The sequence below is a fragment of the Lepidochelys olivacea genome, assembly GCF_965140295.1.
Source record: "Lepidochelys olivacea isolate rLepOli2 genome assembly, chromosome: 6".
In the NCBI taxonomy this organism is placed as follows: Eukaryota; Metazoa; Chordata; order Testudines; family Cheloniidae; genus Lepidochelys; species Lepidochelys olivacea.
In genome coordinates this window covers 86,826,663-86,847,169 of record NC_140416.1, presented here as the reverse complement: position 1 = coordinate 86,847,169, position 20,507 = coordinate 86,826,663, and the positions used below count along the sequence as shown (strand labels likewise).

Here is a 20,507-nt window from a genome sequence, read left to right as displayed (position 1 = left end):
AAGCAACTGGTCAGTCACTGAAAAAGAATGTTACGCCATTGTCTATGCTCTGGAAAAGCTACGCCCATATGTTTGGGGACGGCGTTTCCACCTGCAAACCGACCATGCTGCACTGAAGTGGCTTCACACCGTCAAGGAAACTAACAAAAAACTTCTTCGGTGGAGTTTAGCTCTCCAAGATTTTGATTTCGACATCCAACACATCTCAGGAGCTTCTAACAAAGTGGCTGATGCACTCTCCCGTGAAAGTTTCCCAGAATCAACTGGTTAAAATCGTCCTTGAGATGTGGAAAATATTGTTAGTCTTTATGTACTTGGTAGTATATTTAGAGATGCATGTGTCTTATTAACTCTGTTTTTCCTAGAGCTCCAGGAAGAAATCCCAGCCAGTGTTTCACCCTAGCTGAGATTTGGGGGGCGTGTCATAAAAATAAAGGGAAGGGTAAACCCCTTTGAAATCCCTCCTGGCCAGGGGAAAGCTCCTCTCACCTGTAAAGGGTTAAGAAGCTAAAGGTAACCTCGCTGGCACCTGACCAAAATGACCAATGAGGAGACAAGATACTTTCAAAAGCTGGGAGGAGGGAGAGAAACAAAGGGTCTGTGTCTGTCTGTAGTCGTCTTGGCCGGGGATAGACCAGGAATGGAGTCTTAGAACTTTTAGTAAGTAATCTAGCTAGGTATGTGTTAGATTATGATTTCTTTAAATGGCTGAGAAAAGAATTGTGCTGAATAGAATAACTATTTCTGTCTGTGTATCTTTTTTGTAACTTAAGGTTTTGCCTAGAGGGGTTCTCTATGTTTTTTAATCTAATTACCCTGTAAGATATCTACCATCCTGATTTTACAGGGGGGATTTCTTTATTTCTATTTACTTCTATTTTTTATTAAAAGTCTTCTTGTAAAACACTGAATGCTTTTTCATTGTTCTCAGATCCAAGGGTTTGGGTCTGTGGTCACCTATGCAAATTGGTGAGGCTTTTTATCCAACATTTCCCAGGAAAGGGGGGGTGCAAGTGTTGGGAGGATTGTTCATTGTTCTTAAGATCCAAGGGTCTGGATCTGTAGTCACCTAGGCAAATTGGTGAGGCTTTTTACCAAACCTTGTCCAGGAAGTGGGGTGCAGGGTTTTGGGAAGTATTTGGGGGGGAAAGACGCGTCCAAACAGCTCTTCCCCAGTAACCAGTATTAGTTTGGTGGTGGTAGCGGCCAGTCCAAGGACAACGGGTGTAATATTTTGTACCTTGGGGAAGTTTGATTTAAGTTGGTAAAGATAAGCTTAGGAGGTTTTTCATGCAGGTCCCCACATCATTCAGAAAAATTCTAGTGTAATGACACTGTCTCTCAGCCACGCTCCTGCCCCTCCTCAAGATATACACCCAAACCGACGTAGCGACTAGTCCTACAAACCCCTTCACAGGGGCAGGCAAGTTCTCTTTGGGCCCCCACCCCTTCCCAGATAGGATATGTGTGTCCCCTCGCTTTATCTCAGATTCGAGGGAAGAAAAAAAAGATAAGGGGCTAAAGCTGCTTCTTTCTTTCATCACCATTTTATTCTATTTCTGGTAGGGGAATATAAGCTACAGCCAACCCAGCTCTGTCCATTCACAGAAGAGGGGGGAAAGCAATGCTCCTAAACTTAGTTATAGCCCAGCCCCTGTGATTGTCTGTAGACCCACACACAGAACCAAAAGTTTTCATGCCTCAGCTGGTGGTTAAACACCAATTACTGGCTGCTTCCAGAAGCTCCATGTTTTCCTTTGTTTCAAATAAACTCATGTGAGAAGATACTTTTTAAAGCTAAAACATTTCCAGCCAGACAGGAGGGACTGCCAGCATAGACATATCAACAGGTGACTACATGGCTCCCAAGAGAACCAGGAGCTGACACACTTAAAAACACAGGCATGGGAGCTGCCCATCTTTCCAGACCAGGTTCTGTCCTTCCCCTCTTCTCTTATCACTTCTCTTATCTCTTATCACTGCAACTGCTGGAGGGGTTGCTAGCTCTCCCATTCTTCTCTGGGGATGGATTGGATTCCATGGACCTCTTGTTGGCTTAATAAATTACTCCAGGTGGAATTCTGCAGCAAAAATTTAAAAATTCTGCGCACAATATTTTAAAATTCTGCAAATTTCTGCATATTTTATTTGTAAAAATACCACCACATAATCATACCAATTTCAATTATTTTGGTAATTTATTTCAAAATACCTGTCAACAAGTATGTCTGTAACACAGACAACAAAACAGGTTCAGGAAATGTTTTTTGATAAATAGATCCCTTACGAGACATATTAATACAGAACTTTGAGTAACAATTCATTTAAACTACAGAACTGTATTTCCTGTACCCCTTAGAAGCAGTGCAAAGGCTTGGGGGAGTCGGGGTAATGGAGTTGATGAGGGAGAGGGAAGTAATTGCTGGGAAGGCACCTGGGAGTGAACCTGGAGGGCTGTTGGGTGTGGGTGGGAGAAGTATGGAACAGTTTTTTGGGAGGGGATTGTTAAGAAGTTGGAGAGCCTCCCACATACAGACCCTGACTGACCCCTAGCCTCTACCCCCGTCCTCATGTGTCCCCCAGCCCCTACTCAGCCACCCCCATCCCAGTGTGGCCCTGCATGCCAATTTAGCCAGCCCCCCCCCCCCCCCAGCCCAGTCTGAATTCCAGTCTGTGATCCCCCAGCAGCCCCATGTGTTCCACTCTGTCTGTCCCTTCTCTCCCCACCCCCGCATCCCGTGCCTCCTCACCTGGCCCCACAAGCAGGGCGCTGTGAGGAATGCAGCCTCTCCTCCTCTCTATTGGTTGCTAACTGCTACGGCCTGGGAGACGGATGCCTTCTGTTCTGGCACCACAGCAGTCCCTGGTGGGCAAAAGGCATGACTGCAGCACCTCTCCAGCAGCATGTATTTTCTGCAGGGGGTGGGGGAATTTGTGTGTGCACTTCTGTACTGAAAGGAACCACACTTTTCCAGAACTGACACCTAGTTCAGAGGGAGATTAATGAACAGCAACGATGCCTATTTCTTATCTAGCACTTTCATCAGTAGATCTCAAAGTACTTCACAATTTTAATGTGTTTGTCCTCACAACACCTGTGTGAGGTAGGGAAGCATTATTATTCTCATTTTACAGATTTAACCCCCATATTAGCAAAGGGCCCAGTTTATGAGTTAGGCCAAATATATTTTACAAGTTAGCAAGCATGTTCCATTTGCAGTGTCTCACTGGGAAGGATGGTTCTGTGACCAAAGTACAGAACAGGAGTCAGGAAATCTCTATGTTATTCCTGGCTCTGCCACAGGCTTCCTGCAAGATCTTGGACAAGACTCTGTGCCTCAGTTTCCCTTCCTGTAAAAATAAGGATGATGTGACTGATCTACCTGACAGGGTGTGGTGCTGAGATTGTTTGTAAAGCATTGGGAGAAGCTTTTCTGGAAGGCATTGGGATCCTCACCTCTCTCCACAAGGAGATGCACATGAATACTCAGCTCCTCACCATACTTCCCACTGGTGTCTTCTCGGAACACCATTACGTTCTTTCCAAACACAAAAAAGATGTTTCCCCCAACACCCCAGATACTCAAACATGCTCACTTAAGGGCACTATAAGCCTGGGGAGAGAGCTAGGAGGGAAGAGAAAATAAAATCCATGCAATCCCCCTCTGAAATAGTGAGATGATGTGGTGAGAAGAGTGTTATGTTGTGTGCCTAACCTTCTCTCAAGCCTAGCGTGCAGTCAGTTAATGGGTTCTCAGTCTAGGTCCCAGTGGACAGGTGTCCAAGTCATAGAACTTACCAGTCCAGTGGACACCAATTGGCCAACCTTATTGGCAGTCTCACTGGAAAGATCAAGGTCTGAATGGACTGTGAAGAATGAATGTCCCGCTCCTCCTCACCCCATCCCTCCCTCCTCATCAGGGTTAAGGGGCACATTGGCAAGGCAGGGGAGGGGAAAGCTGGCATAGCAACAAGTGCTGTCCCCATTATGGGGACAGAGAACTTTAGAGTGTAGGGCTCACAGTGCTGCCCCTTTGACCAGCACAAAATTCATATGAATGCTTTGAATTTTACATAGGCAGTGAGAGCTCAAAGCCAGATATGTCCTGCACAATGGGAAGTAGCCTCTGGCCTGAGAGACAGGGTAAGGTGCCAGGTGACTGATACCCCAGCACACATGGCCTGCTCCAGCCACCCCAAGCAAGGAATATAGAACTCCAACCCCACCATTAATGCTGGTTTCCCCAAGACTGCTCTCTGCATCAGGAGCGCCAGCATCCCTAGAAGTAGCACTATGCCTCAGTTTGTTCAGCCATAAAGCAGGTACCAGAGCCCTAATTACAGAGGTGTCAGATATGGGTTATTTCTCCAGCTGTTGCCCTCACAAAAAGAGCTGAGCATTGCCACTCCGTCAGTGCCCTTCCTAAATCCTCTCCTTATACCACAGTTGCCACTGTTCAGCAAACATTCTTCTGTTGTTTTACTGTTTTAAAGCGAAGGTTTGAGGCCGGGGCTAATAATAAAAATAAATAATAATAATAATTTTTTAAAAAACCTGTTGCTCTGAATGGGAATTTCTGAGCCAGCTACAGATACAAGCTCTGGTGTCCATAACACCAGACAGGCAACAATCCTGCCACCTCTCTGCTCCCAGGTGAGTGATTAAAGACATGACAGGTTTCAGAGTAGCAGCCGTGTTAGTCTGTATTCGCAAGCTTATGCTCAAATAAATCGGTTAGTCTCTAAGGTGCCACAAGTACTCCTTTTCTTTTAAAGACATGGCCTGATTCCCACCCAGCTTCCCCCAGGGGCTGGGAATATATCAGCCACTAACACACACATTTTCTTCCAGGGGTGCTGGAATGATGGTTGCTGGGGGTACAGCATCCCCCACAGCTTGAAGTAGTAATAGCAACCAAATGCATCGCTTCCCTCATATACAGGGTTTACAGTTTGGTTCAATGGCTTTCAGCACCCCTACTATACAAATTGTTCCAGTGCCTTGTACTCATCCCCTGCCTTTGGGCTGGCCACTGACAAAGAAACTTGCTAGGCCCTCCCATTGCCCCCATCCCACTCACCGGCAGATGGGCTACCTATTGTCTTACAACTACACGGGGCTTCTCTTGGCGGGTTGTTACCGGTCACTATCCTACAGGCAGACTAGTAACTTCCAGCAGGTACCATGAAATTTCAGGCAGAGCCTCTGCATTGGAGCAGACAGAGCAGCACAACAGAGAGAACATATGCAACTGCTAGGAACAGGTTGCAGACAACACCAGATCTGAGCAGTAAGAGTATTTGAAGGCCTCACACTTAACCCAGAATGCCAACATTTCCCCCAAGGAACTTATAGATAAGAGTAGCAACTGCTAGGAAAAAAACAAAAAAACAAACAAACAAACCAGATTATCCCTTGGAGGGGGACCAGGGGTATGTTCAAATGCATTTAAAAATCATCAAACAGGTCCCATAAAAATTAGATCAACTTAAAAATCATGTTTTTTTAAAATGAACATATTTTGGGTTTTTATTTGCCTTCTGGATTACCAGCTCTTAAGTAGTCACATTTTCAAGCTTTTCTCCACAGCCAACCAGTTTAGAAATTTAGTTTTAATCTTAGAGGGAGAAAAGGTGAGATTCTCATACTCCCTTGGCTTCAGAAGCTGGGGATTTAAAAAAAAAAAAAACCAACTGGCACAAGATTCTCAATAAAATAGGGAGAACTGGCAAGACATTAAAGAATCCACCAAGTTTCAAGTCTGAATACAGTAACTGTTAGTTATCAGGAAACAGATAATTTTACAGACCTGTGGCGAACAAGCTGGCCAAATAATGGAGTCCTGCTCCAAAGAGCTTGCAGTCTAAAGGCACAAAGGAGTACCTGGTCTGTTCAGTTATGGGCCGAGGGTAGAACCCTTTTACAATCAGAATGAAATGTAGCTCTATACCAGCCCATATAAACCAGTGCAAAATACACTGTTCCATCATTACAAGTTACATTTTACAACAGGGAAAATAAAGTAGTTTAATTGATCTGGGAATCCACTTCCCTCCTGCCCCCCCGGGGACACATGGGACCCATTCTGGGAAGCATTGATCTAGGACCGCAAAAGGCTGATTCAGTGAGAGGGGAGCCCCTGCATGTGGAGTATGTGGCTCAGGACTACATTTCAATACCCAGACACTTGCTGGAGTCAACACCAGCCAAACTCTTACAAACAGCGTTCTGCAGCTCCCTAAAGTAACAGATGGAAAAGGGCAGGGCTCCTGTAGCACCACATGTAAGTTGAGCTATGTGAAGCTGGATATAATGCAAATACATTATAGGAACTGCATGATTAGAGGAAACATGTTCACACGCAAGACGGCCCAGAAGCCTCCCAACCCCCACAAAGCCCCCGCTATATGAACTACAGAAATAACAGAAGGTTACAATTGTTGCTAAATTCTGTGGTGGGCCAACCAGGTTGTACCACAGTTCAGCCCAGTACCCTGCTAAGACACTTTGCTTTAGCGCTGGTAGAGATCTAAGCTAAACGGTTTCTTAGCTTGGCTGTGACCTGTTTCAGACACATGCAAGTTCCACCACCACTGCTAAGCACTATTGTTTTGACTGCATAGACAGGCTGTGCTTGGACTGCCTGAAGTAAGGGTACTACCCAACCTTTGCTCAGGCAAACGTGTTGCCCTGTAGAGAGGAAAATAGAACGTATTTGGGCAACTGACCCTTTCACCACCACCATCTCCCAAATTACAACCACCACAGAGGGGAGGAAAGAGAGACATTTCTCAGCCATTGTGACAAAAGCAGTGAGCAGCTAACGGTCTCCTGAGAAACAGTTCAGTCCTGAAGGCGAAAGCAGAAGTAGTTGAGGAATGTTGCCAAACCACATACGGACAGTTCCACAGGCTGGGAGTCGGCACTGTGTTCTATACAAATCACAGCTACCCTCAGCTCTCAGGATACCCAGCTCAAACAAAACACACAATAGCTACAGCTTCTTCACAAACGCAAATCCAGATCCTGGCCTGCACATTACTGGGGAGAAAAGCAGGATTAAAAATGCAGCACTTGACTGTATCTGGGGAGCAGGAGGGGAGAAAGGGGTTGTCGTGGTTAGGTACTGGACTGTGACTCAGAGCTGGGTTCTGTTCCCAGATCTGCCCTAGATTTACTTCATGATCTTGGGCATGTCTCTGTGTCTCAGTCCCTCCATCTGTAAAATGGGGACAATGGTATTTAACTAGCACTCCAGGGTGTTGGTAATATACATGCATTCATGTTTGAAAGATTCTGATATTTTGGAGGGATGGGGGGCCACAGACCAAAGAAATAGATATAGATTAGATAGATAGGCATCACCTGGTTAAAAAGAGGCACCAAGCCCCCTTCCCTAAAAAACACCAAAGATAATCATGTCTCCAAGATGGGCTGTTAGCCTGCAAACACCTCCTGTCAAAGAAAGTTTTCTGAGTGAGGTTGGTTGAGAGCTGCTCCCAGATGATTGCTTCCCTATTGTAGGGAGATTAGTCCAGAGCAGAGAAATTGGCACCCCAGAATGCTCGGCAGCCTCCTTCATGCCTTGTCTGGGTACTCGTTCCAAGCAGGCATAGTGCTGCTCTACTCTTCTGCATCTTCATTAAGGCACATATCCAGACAGTCACCTCCCAAGTGCCAGGTTTACCATGGCACCAGGCTCCTTGGGCTGCAGTAAGGCCCCACCAGCTCTTCTCCGCCTCCCGCCCACTGCTCTCTCCTGCGGGGGCAAAAGCTTGGTCCTGCCAGCTCCTGAGACTCCTGCTGCAGGGTAGGCTCCGCCCGCACCCACCAGCAGCCAAGCTCCCCGCTCCCCTGCCTCTTCCCCCGAGCGTGCTGCATTCCCACCCCTCCCCCTCCCAGCACTTCCCCTGCCACTGAACAGCTGTTTGCCAGCACAAGAGAGGGGGAGGAGCAGGGCCTTAGCACACTCGGAGGAGGAGGCGGAGAAGAGGCATGGGCAGGACCTTGGGGAAAGGGGTGGAACTGGGGCAGGGTGGAGCGAAGACAGGGTCCCCACACTCCCCTACACATACCCCTTCCAGCCCTCTGCCATGAGCCGCTCAGGACAGGGGGCTGGGAACACCCCCACAACCCCAGCCCATACCCACAGCCCCCTGCCCAGACTCTTGCACCCACCTCACATACCCAGCCTTCCCCACACCCAATGCCCTGACTCCTGCACACACCCCACACACATCCCTATCCCCACCCTGAGCACCAAACAGGAGCTCCTGCACCACCACCACCACCCCCCACATTCCCACCTGCACCCCTCACACCAAACAGGAGCTGCCCTAGATAAGCACTCCACACCCCAGCCTCCTACCCCAACCCTGAGCCCCCTCCTGCATCCTAACTCCTGGCCAGACCCTGCACCCCAACCTCCAGCCTGCTCCTGCACCCTAACTTCCTCCCAGATCCTGCACCCCCAGCCCTGACTCCTGCATCCCCTCACACACTTCCAGACCTGACTCCTGCACCCCCCTCACACACACCCAGCCCCCTGCCCTCCCTGTCTCCTGCAACCCACCACACCCTCTGTCCCCCACAACCCCCTGGCCTCCCTGACTCCTGCACCCCCCCACATACACCCCTTGCACCAAATGGGAGCTGCCACAGGTAAGCACTCCACACCCCAACCTCCTGCCCCAACCATGAGCGCCCTCCCTCACCCTGACTCCTGGCCAGACCCTGCACCCCAACCCCCAGCCTGCTCCTGCACCCTAACTCCCTCCCAGACCCCACACCCCCAGCCCCCTCCTGCACCCTAAGTCCCAGCCAGACCCCACACCCCAACTCTTTTTTTACATTCTTTTTATACAGCGCTCTAATCCAAAGCACTTTACAATAGTTAGCTAACAGTACAAACAATATTTGTAAAGATCATTAAATGGTCCGCCAAGACCCCCAGCGATTTTCAAGTCTACAAGAACAATCAAGGTACCTCACTTTATTTTTATTTACTTGCTATTACTTACAGGAGGAATATGAAGAAAAAAAGAATGAAAAAAAGAGGCGGGGGGGTGATAAGAGAGAATGTTCTTTTTCTTGGCTGGGTCCCAAGAAGGGGCCCCAAAAATGAAGCTGAGCTCAGGGCCCCACTAACTCTAAATCCGCCACTGGGACTGACTCCTCCCCCACAGCTCCCCACGCTGCAGCCAGGGGCTGACCTCCCACTCCTCAAGCTGTGCATGCCGCTGCCAAGACAGAGGCTGACCCCGCCCTCGCCCCAGTTCCCCGCACCATTACCAGGAGCTGGGGCTAACACCCTCCCCTCACTGCTACCAGTGGCTGGGGCTGGCCCCTAACCCCCCCAAGCTCCATTCTGGCTGGGGCTGACCCCCCAAGCCCTGCTGCCTGACACCTCGCATCACCACCCCACACACACACACATTCCTCCACGCCCCTCTAGGGGGGCGCATCGGACAAACTGGGCTTTTGTTCAATTGCTCTTGCCAACTAATCAGTTGGCAAAAGCAAACGGGATAAATGCCCGTTTTTGTCAAAAAAGTCAAGATGGCTGGGACAGAGCTTAAAAAGGGAACTGTCCCGGCCAAATGGGGACGTATGGTCACCCTATCTACAGGCAAATGGGTCCTGAGGGAGTCTGGCCAGGGCAGGGTGCAAACCCTGGCCTGGCTTATCATGCCACTCCCGAGAGGCCGGAGAGATTCCCCGCCTTGGCACTGGACCGGCCCCGGCCACGCTGCCAGCTCAGCCTGGCAGACACGGTCACGTTCCACAAGGGCCGGTGAGTGTGGTCAGGGGGCAGGGTGTGAGGGAGTGTGTCTCTGGAGGAAGTCTTGGGGCAGGGGGCTGCTGGCCAGTGGGGGAATCTCTTGGGGGGCAGTGAGAGAGGTCTGTGTGTTGGGATGCTGGGCAGTGGGGGGGATCTGAGTGGCATGCTGTGTAGTTGTTGTGGTGGGCTGTGGAGAAGTACATTGGACAGTAGTGGTGTGGCCGTGTGGGTGGGTGCTGGGCAAGGATAGTGGTGTGCAGGCCACTGTGCATTTGTGGTGGTGGTCTTTGTGGGGGGCTGCTGGGCATAGCAGTTCTGGGGGACGCTGGGCATAGGTAGTCGGGGGCTGTGTGGCATGGCATGGGCCCACCCCCGAGGGGAAGGAGCATGCTGGCAGCACAGGGCTGGGCAGGCCAGTGTGCATCTGGCAACTGCCGGTTTGTATACAGTGCCCTTGCTCTGGGCTGGGTGGAGCAGGGACGGTCCCACCATGTTATGCCCCATTGCCCCTGGCTGGCCCCTTGCTCTGGGGACCAACCTCCCCACATCATGCTCCTTTGCCCCCATGGGGGCCCACAAATATGTTTGGCGCCAGGCCCACAAAAGGTTAATCCAGCTCTGCACCTCCCAAATCTCTCTGTGTGTTTCTAGTGCATTTATCACCACAGCAGCAAGAGGCCATGGACTCTCAAGCTTGGCAGATTTACCACAAATGAGCCAGACAAATTCCAGTTAAATCCCTCTGAATTAACATGAAGCTGTAAGATGGTGCAACAAATGGTCCCTATTGCTCTCCTATAGTTAATCATCCAAAACACTCAGTAAGCACAGATGGAAAAGGTCTGGTGGCCTCTCTAGGGTTTCAGAGTTTACAGGCCTACTGAATGCTGCATCTCTGGCTTTGCCGAGTTTCATTGGCTCACTCCATAGATAGATTCACCTGCATCACAAACTTCAGTTCCAGTAGCTGAATTATTTCAAGTAGAGAAAGGAGTCCCAGCTGCCTGCTGGGATCCCAGAGTTTGACAATAGGCTTGGGATTTGAGTATGAGTGTGAAGCACTTGCCAGATCCAAGCATAGTAAGTACATGCAGGTCGGGTGCAAGATGCATCCAAAAGTTCTGCTGATACAACTCAGTCCATGCCTGTTATTCTACATCTGGGCCCTTATACCCCTCTGCCAACACACCTCAGCTCTGTCCCATGGCACTCCCCTGCTAGACTTCTCACACAGTGACTAATAATCATGCTACGTTTTTGTGTGGTGGTTTAGGAGGAGGAAAAATGGAAACGAAATTGAACTAATTTCCCTTCATTTTTATGAACCAAGACTGCACTTGAACTCAGGCCCCATGAGATGAAAAGCTCGGGCTTGGGGCTCTTGTGTATCTCCATCATCACTGGAAAAGAAACATCAAGACTTATATCTCAATAGCCAGAGCTGTCCTGGGAACAGAATAAACTCCCTGGCTCCCACTCCATCACACTTCTGCTTCTTGTGACCTTGTTGACATCATAGAAGTCCCTTGCTCTGCACCAGTCACTCTGAGCCTCCCAGTTCCACTCCTGCTGTATTTGCCTTTGACCCAGCTCAGAGTCAGGGAAATCTCCCAGTTTATAACAGCAACAGCATGATGTAGCAACATCCCAGCATGAGAGCAGAGCCAGCAAGCAGGGATGTGGGGGGAGGAAGTGAGCTGTAGCTTAAGAAAGCTTATGCTCAAATAAATTTGTTGGTCTCTAAGGTGCCACAATTCCTCCTTTTCTTTTTGCGGATACAGACTAACACGGCTGCTACTCTGAAACCTAGATCTGAGAGCAGTTTTTGGCTAGGCAGTGGATGCTGAGAGGGTCAGTGGAGATGCTCACTCTTTGGAGAAGGGGTGAGGAATGCATCACTTTCAAGGACTCTCTACAACTACACAGAAAGCAAACAGTACTAATGTCTGAGAGGCTTGGGGCAGCCCCTCCACTCCCCAAAAGAAATACTGCAGCCATTCAGAGAGCTCCTCTGCAGACCAGAAAGTCAGCTGCTCTGAGCCTATGCTGTGGCTCTGTCTGAGGTTGGTGTGTGTGGCTGGGAGTAGGAACGCAGATGAAACACAAAGGAAGGTTTATCTCAGGCTCCAATGCCTAGACTGTTTATAGAAATCTAAGCATTCCCAGAGAAGCCACATCTTTGCCTGGCCCTGACACACCCTCCAACGTGGGCCCAGACACTCCCTGCAAATTAGAGACCAGAATGTACAAGTGCTCATTAGAGTGTTCTCTAATCTGAGTGCTCTGACGCCCCCCACTTTCCTGCAGAAACTGGAAGCGTGGCTGCCAGAGGAGGCTGGGTAGGCTACCTCCTGCCCCTTTGTGGTCCCACATTAACGCCATACCTGCTCTAATGGATATAATCCATGGTGAAATCTGGCACAGACTCTGGCGCATAGGCACCGACTCCAGGGGTGCTCTGGGGCTCAAGCACCCACCGAAAAAAAAAAATAGGGGGTGCTCAGCATCCACCAGAAACAACTGTTTGGCAGCTGGCAGGAGGCACTTGGGGGAGGGCAGAGAAGAGCGAGCAGCAGGTGGGTGCGGGGCTTCGGGGGTAGAGTGGGGGCAGGAAGAGGTGGAGTGAGGGCAGGGCCGTGGGGAAGGGACAGAGTGGGGGCGGGGCCTCAGAGTGGAGCGGGGGTGGAGCACCCACCAGAAAAAATAAAAGTTAGCACCTGTGCTCTGGAGGGAAGGGAAGTCTGCCTCACTTCCCAATTAACTATCCCCCTGTTCTGCCCACACCCAAATCAGACCTCATTTAGAAGGCGGGAGATGCTGAGCTAGTAGAGAAAAATAATAATGATTAGTAGGTTGCTTGAAGGAGCAGAAACCCTCAGCATGGGATCCTGACCATTTATCAGGCTTTTAGGGGAAAGCATTATTCTGCAGTGAAAACTCTTCAGGCAAGGTGCACCCGTGCAATGAGATGTTAAGCAGAGTCGTAGGCATGGTACAAACAGTGCTGCGAAGTCCCCCTGTACAGAAGCAACTGATCCGTGATTGGGGTGTTACAGACCAGCTAATCAGAGTGGGGCTAGGATTCGTCCCTGATACACAAAAATCCTGGTTTTCCCCAGGCAGCTTCCACCTCGGAAGCCCTAAAACACCAGCTGCAGTGCAGTCCAGCCTCCTCAGAGTCAGCACAGTGACTCCACCTAAGAACACATCAAGTGGCTGCATTCTCCCCAGAGCCAAAAATCAAATCAACCTAAGTCAATAAAACTCTCCTTCTTACTATGACATTCCCCTGGTGTTATCCAGGCTGGTGATCTGCTAGGTTACTCCAGTCCTTGACTCTGGGAGCCAGCCTTCCCCTGATCTGCTATGAGAACCCACCACTCCTGGGCTGTTCACACAGCCTCTGGCATGTAAGCAGCTCCTTGGATTGTGCAACCGAATGACACTAGCCAATATCTCCGGTCCCAGACACAATCCTAGGAACCTCCATCTTGCAGTGTCCAGTTATGCCCACTGGACGCTGCAAGCTTATATGAGTTTGTCAATTTAACAAAGAAATTGATATGCACCAGGCTTGTTATCCCAAAGGGAGTCTCTGACATGCTTCAAACCAAATGCACTGCTTCAGGTAGAATAAACAAACAGATTTATTAACTACAAAAATAGATTTTAAGTGATTATAAATCAAAGCACAATAAGTTGGATTTGGTCAAATGAAATAAAAGCAAAACGCATTCTAAGCTGATCTTAACACTTTCAATGCCCTTACAAACTTAGATGCTTCTCACCACAGGCTGGCTGGTTGCCCTTCAGCCAGGCTCTCCCCTTTGATCAGGGCTTCAGTCGCTTGGTGGTGATGTCTGTAGATGGAGGTGGAAGAGAGAGGAAGAGCATGGCAAACGTCTCATCCTTTTATGATGTCCTTTCTTCCCTCTTGGCTTTGCCCCCCACTTCAGAGTCAGGTAAGCATTACCTCATCGCAGCCCCAAACTGACCAAAGGAACGCGGGTGACTCACTCGAGAGTCAACAGATCCTTTGTTGCTGCCTAGGCCAGTGTCTTTTGTTCCTGTATGGCTGGGTTGGGTTTGTCCCACACATGCCCTGATGAGGTGTGAACTGCCCCTCTGCTTCTGGAAAGTTTTTGCCTGGGTTTATTTTAAGCCATGAAGGCACATTTTCAGCCTCATAACGATATACATGAAATTACAACCTATAACATTACTGTAACAACAATTACTATCGGTTTCAGAGTAGTAGACGTGTTAGTCTGTATTCGCAAAAAGAAAAGGAGTACTAGTGGCACCTTAGAGACTAACCAATTTATTTGAGGATAAGCTTTCGTGAGCTACAGCTCACTTCATCGGATGCATTCGATACATCCGATATAGTGAGCTGTAGCTCATGAAAGCTTATGCTCAAATAAATTGGTTAGTCTCTAAGGTGCCACTAGTACTCCTTTTCTTTTAACAATTACTATAACATCACTATAAAAACAATGCTCAGTGCATCATAAGCCCTCTGAAGACACCCGACATGACAAACTTTGCATTGGATATCACACAATCATTTTACAAGGATGAACAAGGGAGTGCTGGGTGTTTCCCCAAGGTACAGAGCCTCACACTGACCTATCCACATCAATGTCTTCAACTACTTGTAAGAGACAGAATAAGGGCAGAGGAAAAAGCTTCCCACAGATAGACACGCACTCTTCTCCTGCAGTGTCCTTACTCCAGACCCATCAGTTGTGTCTTTCCCTGGTGTCAGAACATGCATGACCTGAGTAGCAGGGCAAGAACCAGAAGCAGGGTCCAGCCCCAGTCTGATACAGAAGCAGACTCCAGAGGTGGAAGCAGGAAAGAGGAATCATAGAAATGCAAACAGATGCTCTCACCTTATGCTAACAGAAAGAGAGAGGATCGTACATAGAACCCCCTGAAATTCTTTTGATTTTCTACAGTTGTTTGTTTTATTTTCAGAAATTTCTTGTTATTTCATCTTATCTATTCTCCCCGCCCCACAGGTTGAGTCCAGCCCCTGGGGAGGTGGAAGACCAAGGGCAGGGGGAACGGTAGAGGGTGTTGGGTCCTGCCCCAGGGAACGGGGAGACCCTGGGGGTGGGTTGCAGAGCGAGCCCATCCCACCGTCACCCAACAGCAGTGTCTCCTGCCCTGGGTGCTGGGCCCAGCTTCCCACCTTGGGGTCGCACTGCCGCTCAGGTTTGGCCCGGTTGCTCCTCTGTGGTGATGATGGGGGGACTGGACAGGACAAATTTGAGTGAGTGGGGCTGTGACCCATGCACCAGGTCACAACACTACTCACTCATATTTGGCCCAGTGAGCTACCTCATCAGGGAGCCGGACAAACCAGAGAAACGCTATGACCATGGACCACAACGCAACAGCCAGAGCAGGGAGACAGGCCCAGCCCGTTGAGACAGGAGCTGTCGCTGTGGGGTTTTTCATTTTATTTCACATTAGCAAAAAACACAAAGCTCTGATTATACCTCTCCCTCTTGGCAACAGCTAATCTTGTGCCCCTTGCACTCCACATAACAAGCAGCTGCCAGCAAGCCCAATGGGAGCAAATAAACGTGGTCACAGCTCAGTAGTTCAGAGGTTTAAACAAGGGTGAAAATGAGCAGCCCAGACTGTCAGGAAGAACAGCTGATTACCAGATTTCTTCCTATGGCTCCTTACCAACGATCAATGTAACCCCGGAGGATTTTCAGAACTTACAAGGAAACAATCTCGTTAGCAAGCTAAATATTTCTCCTGCGCTCACCACTGGGCGCTAATGGTGTTTAGAGAAAGACTCAGTCCCAAGGCTCAGTCCCCTGGGTCTCAAGGAATAAGTTTGTTCAGCCCTTAAAGTGAAATGACAAATCCTGGTTGGGTGCCCCTGCGCGCGCGCACACACGGTCACTGTGGAACTCCACTATCAAGTAAGCTACAGATTACAGGTGACATTGTCAGGATCTCAGCAGAGATTCCTCCACACAGCATGGCAATTCTGAAGCATGTTTATTGTTTTTACACTGCTTGAAGAATTCAGTAGAAGGCTATTAAGAATAGGCTGCTCTCCCTATTTTCTTCCTCTAGGACACAGAGCCTCAGGAAAAATCATTACATGCTGATCTTTTGGGTTTATGGCCAATGAAGTGCTACCAACACTTCAATAAGGGGCTCCCATAAAGATCCTTCTGAAATAAGCCCTGTACCATGTCCCAGGAGTGCGAGTATTTGCAGGGGAAAGAATGGGGAAATCTATTCATTTCCCCATTTGGACAAAATGCTTTTTGAAAAGTAAAGTGGGAGAAAGCAGTACTGTGCAAACAAATGAATCTGATGGGCCTTTGCTGGAAGTGGTTACACTTTATTTCTAGAAACTCCCGAGTCTATTGACAGTGTTTGATTTAACAGTGATCAGATCATGGCATTTGAAGTGAAAAGTCAGGTGAGACCCTGTGAATGGGACCAAGGGCAGAGAATTCGATTCTCTCTACTGGAATTTTTTTTTAAATTACACCTGAAATGTGGTGCAATCAGATTCATTTACTGATTTGCTTTTCAGAAGCAACTTTGAGCTCCAGGAATAAGGCATATTGAGCAGGGATGACTTAGTAGCATCCAGACTGGATGCAATTCCAGCAGAGGTAGTAAATCAGTGTGTGTGTGTGTGGGGGGGGGTGTTGTTGGACTCATCATTTAATGCTCTACATGCTTCCGGGGCACTACGTGGTGTGAGGCACCCACACACCCAGCTTCCTTCTCAAATCCATGAGACACTCCTACTGGGCAGGGAGGACATCATGTACTGTGCCACTGCTTCATACACAGAACTATATATTCAAAGTAGACTGAATGCCAAACCATTCCTATTGCACCCCACCCATGGTCTGAACTAGATAAAATCTGGGACACTGCCTACGCACTGAAGACGTGCCAGTCCAATAGTTAGTGTTTGGTTTTAGTGATCCTCTGCTTTTAATATTCATACAGCATGAATTGCCTTCCAAAGCCATGTTGTAATATTGCTGATGCATTTATTTCATGCAATGTGCATCATTGAGGCATTCAGGTGGAAGGGTCAAGAAGTGATTTCCCTGTTCTGGTTTCAGAAGTTAGAAAAAAATTCTTTTCCTTTCAAGTGTGAACTGGCTGCAGGTGAAGAATGTTACATCTTGTAGGAATGTCAATCACAACCACCTCACTGACCTGCCTTGGCATTAAAGTGCTTAGAAGAGTTTGCTCCATTCTTGTGCAAAGAAGCAAAGTCTCTGCCTAGCATATTTTATTGGGGAAGCTCATTGCCTTACTATGGATCAACAAAACCAGAGACAGAAAAATCAGAGGAAGAGCTATGAGATAAGGCCCAACACGACTGCTCCCTTTGACACATTTTCTAGCTTTTTTTCTAGTCTAATTTTAAATATCCCAAGCAATAAGGCTCCCATTTTTTTCTCTGGGAAAAAATATCACAGCCCAATACACCCCAGAATCTGAGAGTTTCCTGATATTTCAACCTAAATTGTCCTTCTCAATATCATCCTGTTCTTCCCAATTATACCCCCTTGTACCATGCTAAATAATCCTTCTCCCTCGGTTGGATTAGTAGAGTTATGTTTCTCTCGAAGCAATATCGTAGCCAAGCTAAGTATATTTCCTGCCAAATATACAAATCATATTTTTCCCAGATGAATCTCTGCCTGTTATTTCTAATGTCGCTAGGTCTCTCTGTATTTCTTGTCCTCCCTGGAGATTGCAGCTCTTCCCAATTTAGTGTCACCGGTGAGTTTCATTACTTCTCCACCCCACAACTTTAATGGGCGCACCATAGGTTCCAAGCATTTAGGGAGGAGGGGCCTGGTTCCCAGGTTACCTGGTTCCCAAAGACAGCGATGGAGCAGGCAGTAGAGACCTCATGGGACCCGAACCAGATGGAGGCGATGCGCGAGGGCATGCCCAGAATGAAGACCTGCGCCACCGAGCAGATGACCTGCCCCAGGACGGTAACAGGGAAGAGGTGCGGCTTCATGCTGCCCAGCTTCACCCAGGCGCCTAGACAGTTGAAGGCTGAACCGGCGAGGGCGATGAGGCGGAGGCCCCTCTTGTCCAGCAGCCAGGCCACAGGGAAAAGAAGGGGGATGTAGGTGAGCATGTAGCACATGGAGAGCCAGTCGATGGCGAAGGTGCTCACGCCGTAGAAGTGCACGAAGATGTTGTTGATGCTCCCGTACTGGATCCACTGGAAGGCATTGCAGAGCGAGTAGCAGCTGAACAGCAGCACCACGGGCCAGCGGCGTAGGGACAGGCGCACCTCGGGGGGCGCCCCGGGGGCAGACCCACTGGGGGTCTCGGCTTCCACTGACCCAGGCACCGGCTTCACCCCCTGCAAGAGCTTAGGCGTCTCTGGATACATCAGCCCCTTCTCGCCGGGCTCCGGCCCCCCGCTCACCACGGCCTCCCCGGAAAACGCCGGGCAACACGGGCTCCCCTTCCCCAGGGCAGCGCTGTCCCGCATCGTGTGCCCGGCTCCTGCCGGCCCCCACCCCGCTCCGTATGGGGTGGCCGGTCTCTGCGCCGCGCCGCGCCGCGCCCCGCCCCTCGCCCCGCCCAGCGCGCCCGGCTGGTCCCGCTCCCTCACTCCTCCGAAACTGTCGCTGTCAGCACAACGCCATTCCGCCGGGCCACGTCGCGCTAGTTTGCTCTCACAGCGGTGCTGTGATTGGCCACCTGGCCAACGGGGCCTCGCCCCCTCCGCGCTGACTGGCTGAGATGATCCCTAAGGCGCGCTGTCCCTCAGTTACCATGGCAACCATGCCGAGCCTGCCCGCTGGGGCTCGTGCAGCTGAGGCTGCCCCTACAACGCCAGGCTCTGCAGGGTCCCCTCACCCGCCCTCGCCTGGGCCCCACCGGACACTCCCGGGAAGAGTCCAAACAACCTACAGGACCTGGCCTTTGATCCCGGAGACGCGGGGGAATGGCGCACGCCCCAAGGGTCCCACCCTGGGGTCCATCGCGGGCTGCAGGCTGGCTAAGGGGGCAGTTCAAAGGAAGGCTCTGGCAAGACACTGCTAGAGATACACAGCCCACCAATAAAACGACTTCTACAGCAATGGGCAGTGCAACCCGACCCATTGCGATGCAGGGCAGTGAAGCCTGGGGCTCAGCTTTAACAGCTGCTTACACGGATTGTGATTAAAAAAAAAAAATCCTATGAACCCTTCCCTTCTGCAGTTAAGAAAATAATCACTCTGCCTACAGCGGAACACCAGCAACAATGACTACATAGCAGAACTGGGTCACCTCCCCATCCATCTGGTGCCATCTCAACTAAAGCCACTGCAGAGTACCAAAAACAACGAGGAGTCCTTGTGGCACCTTAGAGACTAACAAATTTATTTGGGCATAAGTTTCCATGGTCTAGAACCCGCTTCATCAGATGCATGGAGTGGAAAATACAGTAGCAGGTACATATACATAGTACATGAAAAGATGGGAGTTGCCTTACCAAGTTGGGGGTCAGTCTAAGGAGACAATTCAATTAACAGTAGAGTCCCAAGGGAGGAAAAATCACTTTTGTAGTGGTAATGAGGGTGGCCCATTTCAAACAGTTGACAAGAAGGTGTGAGTAACAGTAGGTGGAAATTAGTTTTTATAAAGACCCATCCACTCCCAGTCTTTATTCAGGCCTAATTTGATGGTGTCCAGTTTGAAAATTAATTCCAGTTCTGCAGTTTCATGTTGGAATCTGTTTCTGAAGTTTTTTTGTTGAAGAATTGCCACTTTTAAGTCTGTTATTGAGTGACCAGGGAGCCTGAAGTGTTCTCCTATTGGTTTTTGAATGTTATAATTCCTGATGTCAGATGTGTGTCCATTTATTCTTTTGAGTAGAGACTGTCCGGTTTGGCCAATGTACATGGTAGAGGGGCATTGTTGGCACATGATGGCATATATCACATTGGTAGATGCACAGGTGAACGAGCCCTTGCTGGTGTGGCTGATGTGGGTAGGTCCTGTGATGGTGTCCCTTGAATAGATATGTGGACAGAGTTGGCACCGAGGTTTGTTACAGAGTTTGGTTCCTGGGTTAGTATTTTTGTTGTGTGGTGTGTAGTTGCTGATGAGTATTTGCTTCAGTTGGGGGGCTGTCTGTAAGCGAGGACTGGCCTGTCTCCCAAGGTCTGTGAGAGTGAGGGATCGTCCTTCAGGACAGGTTGTTTTCAAACTAAACCCAAAGGCAAACATACATTATTCTTAGTTCTGGGCACTTCTAAGTTCCTGATCAGTATGCGCAAATAACCTCATCCAAAGCCAACTGGTGCTCAAGATACCATACTAACACTTCAAACACAGTAGCCCAGCAATAGTCAATAGGCAGACCACAGGCCAAATCTTGACCACCAGATGCTTTTGAACGGACCCCAAAATATATTTATTTACTTATTATCATCATTATTGTTAATTTTTTTATTGTTTTCTCTGGAGTCTGGCCCTTGACTATACCTTGATCAAGAAATGTGGACCTTGACAAAAAAAAAATTTGACTATCCCTGTACAGGAGAGCCTTATGCAGAACAATCACACTAGTAGATACTTCTACATATTATGCTGTGGTGACATAAGACAGACTCTCACCAAATACAATATCAGAGACCATAAACTTGGAGTAGAAAGTGGAAGATACAAGGCATAACTCAAGAAAATAATGACTGCAAACAA

The 20,507-nt window shown here is 49.0% G+C and overlaps 1 protein-coding gene across 5 annotated transcripts in view; it reads right to left on the bottom strand.

Moving 5' to 3' along the window:
* Positions 1 to 18,366, bottom strand: part of FLVCR2 (FLVCR choline and putative heme transporter 2) — a 65,443-nt gene extending 47,077 nt beyond the window's left edge. For all 5 annotated transcript variants that reach the window (XR_014712002.1, XR_014712003.1, XR_014712004.1 and 2 more), the window contains exon 1: positions 17,665 to 18,366. Coding sequence is in view for 2 of the 5 variants with exons in the window: in XM_084630665.1 (XP_084486791.1) it covers positions 17,665 to 18,306 (642 nt within the window). In the remaining 3 variants the exon portion in view is untranslated. The remainder of the gene's footprint in view (positions 1 to 17,664) is intronic.
* Between the last annotated feature and the right edge of the window lie 2,141 nt (positions 18,367 to 20,507).